The following is a 12,662-nucleotide window of genomic DNA, read 5'->3' as shown; positions in this document are numbered from 1 at the left end:
GCCCTCCAGGCCCCTGCTGGGGGGCCTCCTTCTTCTTCCTCGCCCCCAACCTTCACTCGGAAATCGTTTGCGGACCTTTTCTCCGATAACTCATCCACGCCACAACTTTCTATCCAAACATCCTTTACCACTCACAAGGGAGAACCAGCGGTTCTTTTTTCGCAAGATTCCCTGGAGAGACTTGCTGTCCCATGTCGCTTTGCGTTGGTGGGGAAATTCTCAAGAGGCAGGCCTAAGTTGGAGGAGATTCGGCGTTTCCTCCTCAGGCTTGATTTGCGTGAAACAGTCCCGGTGGGTTTGCTTGATAGCCGCCATGTACTCTTTCAATTCCAGAATGAAGCAGATTTCCACAGATTTTGGTCCAGGGGGTTGTGGTACATCCAGAGCTTCCCAATGAGAGTCTTTAAATGGTCGCCAGCTTTTCATGTTGATCGTGAACCTTCGGTGGTTCCGGTGTGGTTCCAATTGCCCAAATTGCCTCTGCATTTTTCCACAAAGAAGCTCTGTTCCAAATCGCAGGCTTGGTGGGCGTTCCTTTGCTGGTCGATGCCGCTACCATGGTTGTCTCGAGACCGAATGTGGCTAGGGTCTGCGTTGAGGTGGACCTACTGAAGCCTCTACCTCCTCGGGTTTGGATTGGGAATGGTGGCCATGAAGGGTTCTGGCAAGAGCTGCGGCCAGAAAATTTGCCCAGCTATTGTTTACACTGCTATCGCCAGGGCCATCGGGTGGATGCGTGTCACGTTCTACAGCCAGCCTTGAGGCCTGCAAAAAGGGTGCGGGATTCTCCTTCGGCCTAGGCTTTTGGGGGAGCAGCGGATAAGGCCACGACGCAGAAGGCTCCTGGTGGGGAGGAGCTAGACCCGCCTCCTGTCGCAAAGGGAACGCCCCTTGTGCGCAACTCGTTGGGCTCGCATCATGAGCTGCTGCTGCCGGGTGGGGCGTCTCCATCCTGTGCTAAGGTTGGGCAGGGTGATGCCCAGGTAAGGCCCCCTCCTGGGGGGTGTGCCCGCGACAAGTTTACAACGGATGCGGCAGCATCTGAGGATGAGGTTGTCTTCTTGGAGGCGCCGCCGAGACAGCAGGAAACCAAGGATCCCCAGGAGGCGCTTGTGCCTTCCTCTTTGCCTCTTGCTGATGTTACGGCTAGGGGGGAGGATGGTGAAACTAGTAGGGTTCCAGTGGTGGAGGATGGGAGTTGGGCGCCAGAAGTGATGGATGGATGCCTGGTTGTGCGCTCGGCATCTCTACATGCGGTTCATAGCCAGCAAGGAGGTGAGGGGGCAGGGGTGGCAGGCCACCAAGGAGAGCTGGAGTCGCTGGTTGGTGTTGCAATTCAGAACGCGGTTGCAGCAGAGTTGGAGCGAATTGCAGACCTGGTGGTTAGCGAACAAAGCAGTGAGAAGGGGGGCGAGGGGCCTCGTATTGAAGTGGTTCTTGTGGACGGGTCTGATGCAACTCCCGGACAGCAGCGGGAGGAGGCCAGGTCAGGCATCGTACCCATGCATGGGGCACCGCCAGGCTTTGCTGTGCAGGGTGGGGGTGATGTTGCGGCAAACCAGGAGACTGATTTGGGTGAGATGATGCCTGTTGCTGTTCAGGTCGGTGACGACTCGGCTCAGCAACATGGGACGCTAGAGGTTGTGCTGGAGGTGGAGCAGGGGATGGTGCGTGGTGAGGAAGTGCCTAGCAGTGCAGTGGTGCAGGAAGTTTTTGTGACTGACGAACCTGATGTAGAGGTCCGCACGGCAGCAGGGAATATATCTCCAAGAGGAGTAGGATTGGCAGATGAAAGGCTTCACGTGGCCCAGCTAGTGGAGCACCCCTTTCAAGTAGTTGATGATACTTTTCAGATGGCCAAGACTAGAGCTAAAGGGCTGCGGGCCAAATTTCCTTCGGATAGGGAGCTCCGATCAACGGTAAGATCACATGATGCGTGTCCATCTCTTTCTGATGATTAATACATTATTTTGGAATGTAAGGGGTCTTGCTAAGGCCTCTCATTTTAGGAGATTAAAACATATGGTAGTTTCAAATAAGCTCCAATTACTTGTGGTATGTGTATCTCATGTTCACGTGTCTCGTGCTGAGGAGTTTCGTATTAGATTAGGATTTGATTGTGTTCGAACTCATTCGTCGAGGTTGTTGTGGGTGTTCTATAACCTACCTATTGTTTGTTCTGTGGCGACTGAGGGGGATCAATTTTTATCACTGGAAATTTGTCATCCTCAATTGCCAGCTCCACTTACTGTTACTGCTGTTCATGCTGCCTCTACGGGGGAGGAAAGGAGGGTTCTTTGGGACGGGTTGTTGCATTGTCAGCCGCATCAGAAGCCTTGGATTGTTGTTGGAGATTTCAATGTGGTCGTTGAACCGTGGGAAAAAAGAGGGGGGAGGCCGTTTAGGGTGGCGGAGGCTAGAGATTTTGTTGATTTTATGGGCTCTGCGGGTTTGTTTGATGGGGGCTTCTCAGGGTCGAACTTTACTTGGTGTAATAACCGCCACAGTAGAGCAAGGATTTGGAAGCGGTTGGATCATATCTTACTGAATGAGGCATGTATGGATTTGCATTTATCTGTCACGGTTGATCATTTGGCGCGACACCCTTCGGATCACGCCCCGTTGCTCATGGCGGTATCTACCCGGTTGGATAGCAAACCTTGGTGTTTTAGGTTCATTAACGCCTGGGCTGACCATGAGGAATTCTTGGGGGTGGTGAAGCAGTCTTGGGAGCAGGAGTGTGAGGGTCCCCCGTTGCACGTCCTTTGTTCAAAGTTACAACGGTTAAGGAGGAGTATTCAAGCGTGGAATAAAGAGAGAGTTGGGAATTTCTCTGACAATGTTAGGAAGGCGGAGGCGGAAGTGGCTACATTGGACCAATGTATGTTAGGAGGGGGTTCTGAGAATGATCAACTGCAGTTACATCAGGCCCAAGCTCGGCTTAGTCGTGCGCTGGCCATGGAGGAGGCCCTATGGAAGCAAAGGTCTAAAGTCAAATGGTTGCAGTTGGGGGATAGGAACACCAGATTTTTCCACTCGGTGGTGAAGCAACGGCGCATGCAAGCAGTGATTCATGGGGTCCATGATGCCAATCAAGAGTGGGTGACTGAGGATGCACGTATCGGGGCTGAAGCAATCAAGTACTTCTCGTCTCTTTTTTCGATGGAGGAGGCTCCAGCAAACTCAGAGGTACTTGGGGTCATCCCAAAATTATTGTCGGAGGATGACAATGAGTAGTTGCAGAATATTCCATCCTTTGAGGAAGTGCGGGAAGTGGTCTTTGCGATGGACGGGGATAGTGCTGCCGGTCCGGATGGGTTCACTGGTAAATTCTTTACCTCCTCTTGGGATATAATTGGCAGAGATGTGTATAGAGCGGTGCAAAGTTTTTTCTGTGGAGAGGAGCTTCCACGACGGGTTACTGCTACCTCCATAGTTCTTTTGGCCAAGGTAGCACGTCCAAAGTGTTTTTCTGAGTTTCGCCTGATTAGTTTGTGTAACTTTGTGAACAAGATTTTTTCTAAGATTCCAGCGGCTCGACTCGCGCCTATCCTTCCCAAGATAATTTCTGCAAATCAAAGTGGTTTCGTTCGGGGGCGGTTTCGGATAATTATCTGTTAGCTCAGGAACTGATTTCTAATATGGGTAGCAAAGTAAGGGGAGGGAATGTGGCATTGAAGTTGGACATGATGAAAGCTTATGACCGGGTAGTATGGCCTTTTTTGATCAATGTGCTTAGGGCTTTTGGGTTTGGAGAGCAGTGGATTGATATGGTTTGGCGGCTCATTTCGAATGTCTGGTTTTCAGTGGTTGTCAATGGGGCCTTGTTTGGCTTCTTTAAGTCAGCCCGGGGGCTACGCCAAGGGGATCCGCTCTCCCCTGCTTTGTTTATCATTGGAGCCGAGGTGTTGTCGAGGTCACTAAATAGTTTGCCGTGCTTCCGAGGGTTTCAGGGGTTCTCCGTTCCAAGGGGTTGCCCTCTAGTGACTCACTTAGGATATGCGGATGATGTGCTTGTTTTCTCCAGTGCGACTGCGAGATCCTTAAAGTTAGTGAAGCGGGTTTTGACAACCTATGAGGCAGTTTCTGGGCAACGGATCAATGCGGGGAAAAGTTGTTTCTTGGTGCACCCAAAGGTATGCCTATCCTGGAAGATGGCCATTCAGAGGTTAACTGGTTTCATGTATAAGTCTTTCCCGATCAAATATCTAGGGTTCCCCCTTTATTGCGGGCGCCGGAAGAAAGAATATTTTGGGGGTTTGTGTCAAGCAGTCCTTCTTCGTATTCAGTCTTGGCAGAACAGGGTGTTGTCTCAGGGAGGGAAGATAGTGTTGTTGAAACATGTCCTTTCATCTATGCCGATTCATCTGTTAATGGCGGCTTCTCCTCCAAAAGCTATTTTCCTAGAGCTTGAGGGTATGTTTGCTAATTTCCTTTGGGGAGCTTCAGAGGGGGGTCCCAAGTATCATTGGATTCACTGGCAGGACCTATGTGTGTCACAAGAAGAAGGGGGGGTTGGCCTGCGCCAACTGGAGGATGTCTACAAAGCTTTCTCTATCAAGTTGTGGTGGAATCTTCGGGCACACACATCTTTGTGGGCTGATTTCATGCAAGCTAAGTTTTGTCGGGCGGTGCACTCAAATCTGGTGTTTGATGCCAAAGGTTCAGAGGTGTGGAGACGGATGGTGAAGGTGCGGAATATTGCTGAGAGGCATATCGGATGGATTGTTCGTTACGGGAGTTCTAATTTTTGGTTCGACAATTGGCTTGGTTCAGGAGGTTTGTCAGACCGGTTGGATAGCGTATCCGACCATAAGATTGTGGATTTTGTGCAACAGGCTACCTGGGATGTCCGAAGTATTGCACAATGGGTGCCTTCGGAGATAGTCGCTGAGATTGTTCGAGTTGACCCACCTGTCGGGCAGTTGCCTGACCTCATGGTTTGGACACCAGAGCATTCGGGATATTTCAAAATAAAGTCAGCTTTCAACTTGGTCCGACATCAGTCCTCCCCCTCGCCGCTATTCAAATGTATTTGGCATCGAGGTGTGCCATTGCGAATTTCATTCTTCCTGTTACGCCTGCTGCGGGATCGTCTCCCCTTAGACTGTACCTTATGGAAGTTGGGGATTCATGGACCGTCGCGATGTGTGTGTTGTTCTTCACCTGAGGTCGAAACTGCGGAGCACGTGTTTGCTGCTGGGGATATGGCGCGACAAGTGTGGCACTTCTTTGGGGATACGGTTGGAGTTGCCTGGACTGGGCTAGCCTTTCGCGTATGTATGGCGGCCTGGTGGCAGGGAAAGGGAGGAAATAAATTTCTGGAGTTTATTCACTTGTTACCCCCTTGTTGATTTGCTGGCACATATGGAAGGCTAGGAATGGCATGAAATATGATGGTAAGAAGATCGAGGGGGTCCAGCTATGTCATGGTGTTGTTGTCGATCTTTTAGAGTTGTTTAGGGTACAGTTCTCGGAGTGCAGGGTGTCGTCACTATCTTGGGTAGAATTTTATCTGGAGGTTTCTAGTTGGAGTACAGCCAGGTCTTACATGCTGGTTAAATGGGTACGGCCCTCACATGGGGGCCTAAAGCTCAACACAGACGGGTGCTCCAAGGGTAACCCTGGGGAGAGTGGGGGTGGGGGTGTGCTTCGGTAACCCTGGGCTCTGCTATTTGGGGTCAGGTTATGCCTCCAGCGGGGTTTTGATTCATTTGATGTTGAACTAGATTCCTTGGTATTAGTGCAAGTTTTAAATCGGACATCTCGTTGCCCATGGAGTATTTATAAGGAGGTTTATCAGTTGGTTGGTTTGTTGCATCATTTTCCACGAGTTCGTCACTGTTATCGCCAGGCTAACCAGGTGGCAGATATATTGGCCAATGAAGGGTGTCGGCATGACCGGGAGGAGATCTACTTGGCAGCTTCAGCCTTACCCCAAATTGCGAGAGGAGCATTTCACTTAGATAGGTTAGGAGTTGCATCTTGTCGTCGGATGAAATGAGCTAATGTAAGGGAGTAGTACTCCTCATTTATATTTATTTAACAAGTCTGTAGATCTTAATTGAGCTAGTGGAATGAATAAGTAATATTTCAAAAAAAAAAAGTACAAGAGTGCAATCTTCCTCGATAATTCAGGGTTTTAAGCTATAGTGTGTAATACTTCATTATTAATTGCTCAAGCACTCAATAGGACCTTCGAGAGGATCCCACAGTGGACGCTTGAACCCTCGAGTGGATATTTCTCACTTGTTTCTTACTTTACTTGGTGAGTGCCAAGTGCATGCGAACTTGATACATGCTTAAGTGTTATTAATGATTGGAGATTTTGAAAATGGAGTCGAGCGTGTACTTTACCGCACTCATTCTCATTTGAAATGAATGACTCATGATTGAATTGATTGAAATGAAATAAATGAATCATGAATGACTTGATTGAAATGAAATGAATGATTGAATGAAATGAAATGGTATGCTATGGCTGCATACGTTGTTGGAGTAAATCTCCTCGACTCACAAATGTTACATGGGGGACGCCCAAACTCATAGGCCGACCTTGGGACTCGAGTCGGCATGGGCTTGGTTGGGAACCTCAGTGAGCCATGAGAATAACATGATAAGTTTGATCTATTGGAGAGATCTCGCTTGATATACTCGTGGAGTATCGCCTTATAAATGACGTTCGGGCCCGGTGCGGGATACGGTGGACGGACATGAGAAGTAAATGGAGTTCTACGGATTGGAAATATTGACCCGGTTGATGGAGAGTCATCACGGGAAGATATACGAATGACATTGGCAAAGCAAGTGAAAATTAGTTCCTAAGAGCTACCATATCCTTGAATTGTTTCTGTTTAAATTTCACTTGAATTGTTAATTACTCGAATATTATTGTTTGATTTGTTAATTGGGATTGTTACTTGGACAACGTGCTTACATATGTGTTTTTGGCCTCACGAGCAATTGCTCACCTCGTAGATTTGTTTTCCTTAACAGGCATGGACATGGAGTGAAACTCGGAGAAACCCTTTTGGATATACCTTTGTTTTAGGGTTCCAAATGTAATCGACTAGGCTTTTGAGCAGTTATATATTTTGGAAAATTTGATGTATTTTAGAACTCGTGGTGTATGTTTGAATGTTATTTATGGAAGCGACTTATCTTTCTTACTTTATCTTGTCGTGATAGCTAGTATTGTATTAACCTTGAACGGGAATTGTACCGAGTCTTGGCGAGAGCTGGACAGGCGTTCCGCGGATACCCTTTGGTTCGCCTTAGGAAGAAGTGGGGCATCGCAGTTGTTATCAGAGCTTAAGCTTCAGATCTCTGTAATGTATCCTAGGCTTGAAGTTTAGGATGCCGGACTATGGAACTGGTTGGGAAGTTAAGTGACCGCTTATAGGGATGAAAATTAGAACATAGGTTTGAATTAATAGATAATTGGGAGTCTCGATCTTGTAAGAGATGTGTGGGATTGTACGAGATGATCAAATCCAGTTTATTTAGTATTCTTGGACCCCTTTAAGCTTTTAATTTTAATTATAAGTTACGGAATGTAACGGTGGTATTGAACCGTTTCGGGGACGCATTCCGATGGCCATTGTCGGGGAGGGCCTAAGAGAGCTCGTTGGAGGTATAACCCAACTCGCCAAACTAAGATTTCATGTGATTTTCAGAAGACTTACTTGTACCTAAATAACATGGTGTTAGCTGTAATCGATGACCAGTGGCGGTTGTTTAAGGAAATTGGGATTGTTCGAAAGGATAATCGGACACTGAGGGCAATTGTGGATTCCCAAACTATTAGAATTCTGAAGTGGAGACTGAGGTATTTGAGGAGCGAGGAAAAGACAAAGATTCCTAGTGACCAGTTTCAAAAAGCTAGGAACTGACTTGCTAGGGTAGTACACAAAATTTGAGACCGAATGGATAAGTCGATGGTTGGGTGTGTTACCTTGGTTGAACAAGTGGAGAATGGCAAGATACTCGAAAAGAGATATGAGATTAAAACGTCTAGTGCAGGAAATGAAAATGATCCTACTGAAGTAGAAGAAACTTCTGGCTCCACCAATCACTAAGCTAGTGACTTAGTCTACTTTAATGGTTTTGTCAAAGTTAGTCGGGGTGATGCTTATTCAAAGGCCATTGCATTTTGTGTTTTGCTTAACTATTCTTCCTACCTTTTGAAGCAATTGGATGTTACTTATCAGGTGCTTGACTTTATTGTTTTATGACCTCAAAACTATGCTATGGATTGTACACATTGACAATTATTTCGATGTCCCTTTTGCTATTTTCGGTTTGCATGATCAAAGTGTTATTCTCAAACTTTGTTTATGTGTACTTATTTTATGCCATGCCCTTAAAATTGTTAAATTTATGGACGACCAAAGAAGTAAAAAAATAGGGACCGAGAGCGAGGGGTTAAGTAACCCAAGCTCAAGAGGAGGTTTAGGGAACGCAACTGGGTCGAACCAAAACCCTAGAAATGAAAGAAACAATCACGTAGCTACTACCATTGATACTTTAGCATGGTTAGCTGAGCACCAAGACTCTAAACCAATTAACCAACCTAGGAACAAAGAGAGGTGAGAGGGTTGAGCGATTCTTGAAGTTCGCCATCTAAGTTTCATGGAGGACCTAACCTCAAATTAATAGAATTGAATTGAGGGAATCAAACAAGGCACTAATGACGGCAAGAGGTTAGGGTTTCTTCTCAAGTAACTTTGTAGGTGAGTATTAGAGAGTGAATTAGGGTTTGAAACTTTGATATTAAGAAATAAGATCCTCGTATCTTGTTACGTTTATAAGTGTAGATAGTAATGTTCGGGAGACTCGAGAGCTCGTCCATATTAAGAAGAGAATAGTTAAGAACTATATTCTGGGTAACCTAGAAGAAAAAGAGTGAAATCGTAATATAGTCAGAATTTCCATCGTCTATAGTTACTCAATTTGAGCTTTGATTTGCCTGGCAGGCAAGCATTTGATTTAAGCCAACTGGAAAGATGACAAATTTGGAAGAAATGCGCAAGGAAATGGACGTTCTTCGAAATGAGGTAGTGTGACAGCCCCACCTCCCCCAAAGGCGAACCAAAGGGTTTGGCGGACAGCCTGCCCAGCTCTCGCCGGGACTCAGTCGTTCACTACAGTCCTCAAATAGATTGCAATATAAATCTCAAATATACATCAAATTCTCCAATAATTACATGTCATAAGCGAAGCGGAAACAATTTCCAACCATACATAAAAGGATTTCAAATCCAAACTGTACAAGATATATGCCATCCAGTCACGTGAATAAGTACTACAAGCCTTCCTTCGCACGAGCCCTGTGAAGGGGAAATAAAAATAGTTTTGGGGTGAGCTAAAAGCTCAGTAAGTAACCAATAAAATCAATAATCAAATATATGTCACAATCATTCATTTCAATGATGTCATGAATCAGTAATCAAATGTACATTTATTGCTCACATGAGCCAGTGAAATCATCGTACTTAAACACCCAACGCTCAAATAGATTACTTAACGTTAAATAATAAGGGGGAGCAACGTTGGCGCTCCAGATCATGTCATGAACAATAAACAGGAGTGGAGACGTTGGCGTTCAACACAAGACTCCCCAAGAAATCATTTAAGCCAAATCATGTCACGAACTCACATGCGCGCACACATGATATGCAGTCGAGTAAATAATGCAAGAAACATTTCAAAAGTACTTCGGAAACAGTTTAGGGTCACTCACCTCCACGGCTCAGAAACCATCCATCATATATCATTACCTTGCCCGAGTCCAAGCCCTAAATCACAAACTCAAAGCAATCATACATTCTCAAAGTTCGGACAGCATTTTCCCATAAATGCTTCATTTCCAACCTACAATATATTACCAATCACACATATGGTTAATAAGCAATAAAATATATCCAATTAGGCCACAATATCCTTCAATCAAAGGTAATTAGAAGCTTAAGAGCCACCGTTAGGAAAACCCCCAATTAAACCCTAGAAACCGGAATTCATTCCCTGAAGCGTAAATTTTCCACAACGATCGCAATTAACATATAAAAGTTCCGTTTAATACCTTTCGGCACAATATCCATAACTGAAGCTACCCTTATCGGATTGAAACGAATCTTATGGTGTTTGGAAGGCAAGACATAAAGCTACATTTCTTATGCAAACCTCTAAGGCCAAATCATGCATTTTCATGGTCAAAAATGAAAATTTCCACGAAAACAGAAAGCTAGGCGCGGAACAGGGTTCATGGACAGCCAAGTGTATTTCGGTCATTTCATGTACTACAGAACTCCGATCGAGCTGAAATTTTGCAGGCAGCTAATTAACACCATTTGCTACAACTTTCATGTTTCAACCTAAGCCTGATTAGGCCTCCAACATGCTCAAATAAATCCAGTCAGAATAGGACAGATTTGAAACCCAAACCTGAAATTTCCGCACAAAGCTGAAATTTTCCGCAACCAACTTCAACTAACATATACAAGTTTCATTTTACACCATTACCAGCCATCATACCATGATTAAACCATGATCATCATACAAAATAGAAAAATAACAATAATAAATCCAAATCCATCAAACCTTCACTTCCAACCATAAACAAACCATAATCACACCCTATGTCATCGTATTAAACCAATAAAGCCACCAATTGAACATTATCCAAGCTAAAGGGAAAGATTCTTAACAACTCACCTTGTAACCTCAAGACAACAAGCAACTTAGCACCTTTGCTTCTCAAACCACTTCACCACTCACCTTAATCCTACCAAGAGAAATGTTTTTATGGAGCAAACCAAAGTTTTAACGGTTGGTTTGTGAGATCAAGGTAAGAAATGGAAGAAACAAGTTGAGAGCTTTCTTTTCTTTTCTTGTTGAGAGGGCTGGTCAAAGGAGCTAAAAATGAAGAAATAAATTGGCCAAAATTAGCTTTAAAAAAGTAAAAATATCTTGGTCAAAAGTCCAAGGATGAATTGAATGGTGACACTTGTCACCTTTTGCTTAAAGCTTATCTCTTTGTCTCTCTAATACTAATCCATATAGGTAACTTCTAATTATCTCTTAACATCTGATAAATTAAACCCAGCATACAAAACTTAATCTAGTTGGCCGAATTTATCGAACTTACCGCACTAGTGGGTCCACATCCGGTATAGACTTCAAACTTAACGCGAACTAACTTGTATCAAGGAAATGATTTGAAAACTATATTCCCTTATAAAAGTGTATAGGAAATTAATATATTGAAAAAAGGCACAAAATTATAGACAAGGAAACAAAATAAAGTCTAGAAAATATATAAAAATTTTCGGGTTCTCACGCTCATCCTTTCGGGGCGTCACAAACTCCCCACCTTAAAAGAATGTCGTCCTCGACATTCCATCTTGTACCAATCAAGTCAAGACATCTCACAAGAATCTCTGGTATTTCAAACCAAACCCACAGTCCGGCATCCTAAACTTTAAGCCTAGGATACACTACAGAGATCTGATGCCTAAGCTCTGATACCAACTGTGACAGCCCCACCTCCCCTAAGGCAAACCAAAGGGTTCGACGGACCGCCTGCCCAGCCCTCGTCGGGATTCAGTCGTTCGCTACAGTCCTCAAATAGATTACAATATAAATTTCAAATATACATCAAATTCTCCAATAATTACATGTCATAAGCGAAGCGGAAACAAATTGCAACTATACATAAAATGATTCCAAATCCAAACTGTACATGATATATTCCATCCAGGCGCGTGAATAAGTACTACAAGCCTTCCTTCGCCACGAGCCCTATGGAGGCGAAATAAAAATAGTTTTGGGGTGAGCTAAAAGCTCGGTGAGTAACCAATAAAATCAGTAATCAAATATATGTCACAATTGTTCATTTCAATGATGTCATGAATTAGTAATCAAATATACATTTATTGCACTCATGAGCCAGTGAAATCATTGTACTTAAACACCCAACGCTCAAATAGATTACTCAACGTTAAACAATAAGGGGGAGCAACGTTGGTGCTCCAGATCATGTCATGAACAATAAACAGGAGTGGAGACGTTGACGTTCAGCACAAGACTCCCCAAGAACTCATTTAAGCCAAACCATGTCATGAACTCAGATGCGCGCACACATGATATGCAGTCGAGTAAATAATACAAGAAACATTTCAAAAGTACTTTGGAAACAGTTTAGGGTCACTCACCTCCACGGCTCAGAAACCATCCATCATATATCATTACCATGCCCGAGTCCAAGTCTTAAATCACAAACTCAAAGCAATCATACATTCTCAAAGTTCGGACAGCATTTCCCCATAAGTGCTTCATTTCCAACCTACAATATATTACCAATCACACATACGGTTAATAAGCAATAAAATATATCCAATTATGTCACAATATCCTTCAAACAACGCTAATTAGAAGCTTAAGAGCCACCATTAGAAAAACCCCCAATTAAACCCTAGAAACCGGAATTCATTCCCTCAAGCGTAAATTTTCCGCAACGATCGCAATTAACGTATAAAAGTTCCGTTTAACACCTTTCGGCACAATATCCATAACTGAAGCTACCCTTATCGGATTGAAACGAATCTTATGGTGTTTCGAAACCAAGACATAAAGCTATATTTATTATTAAGACCTCCAAAGCA

The 12,662-nt window shown here is 44.3% G+C and overlaps 1 protein-coding gene across 1 annotated transcript; it reads left to right on the top strand.

The window, feature by feature from the left end:
• The first annotated feature begins 2,022 nt into the window (after positions 1 to 2,022).
• On the top strand, positions 2,023 to 3,237 carry LOC140014124 (uncharacterized). Its single transcript, XM_072064524.1, has one exon. It carries the CDS (start codon positions 2,023 to 2,025, stop codon positions 3,235 to 3,237), a length of 1,215 nt encoding a protein of 404 aa, XP_071920625.1.
• Positions 3,238 to 12,662: the final 9,425 nt, after the last annotated feature.

Source organism: Coffea arabica, chromosome 9c (genome assembly GCF_036785885.1).
Source record: "Coffea arabica cultivar ET-39 chromosome 9c, Coffea Arabica ET-39 HiFi, whole genome shotgun sequence".
In the NCBI taxonomy this organism is placed as follows: Eukaryota; Viridiplantae; Streptophyta; class Magnoliopsida; order Gentianales; family Rubiaceae; genus Coffea; species Coffea arabica.
This window is presented reverse-complemented; position numbering and strand designations above follow the sequence as displayed.

Excerpts from the sequence above, each read along its gene's own strand:
- LOC140014124 (XM_072064524.1), top strand. The coding sequence starts at position 2,023 with ATGGTAGTTTCAAATAAGCTCCAATTACTTGTGGTATGTGTATCTCAT.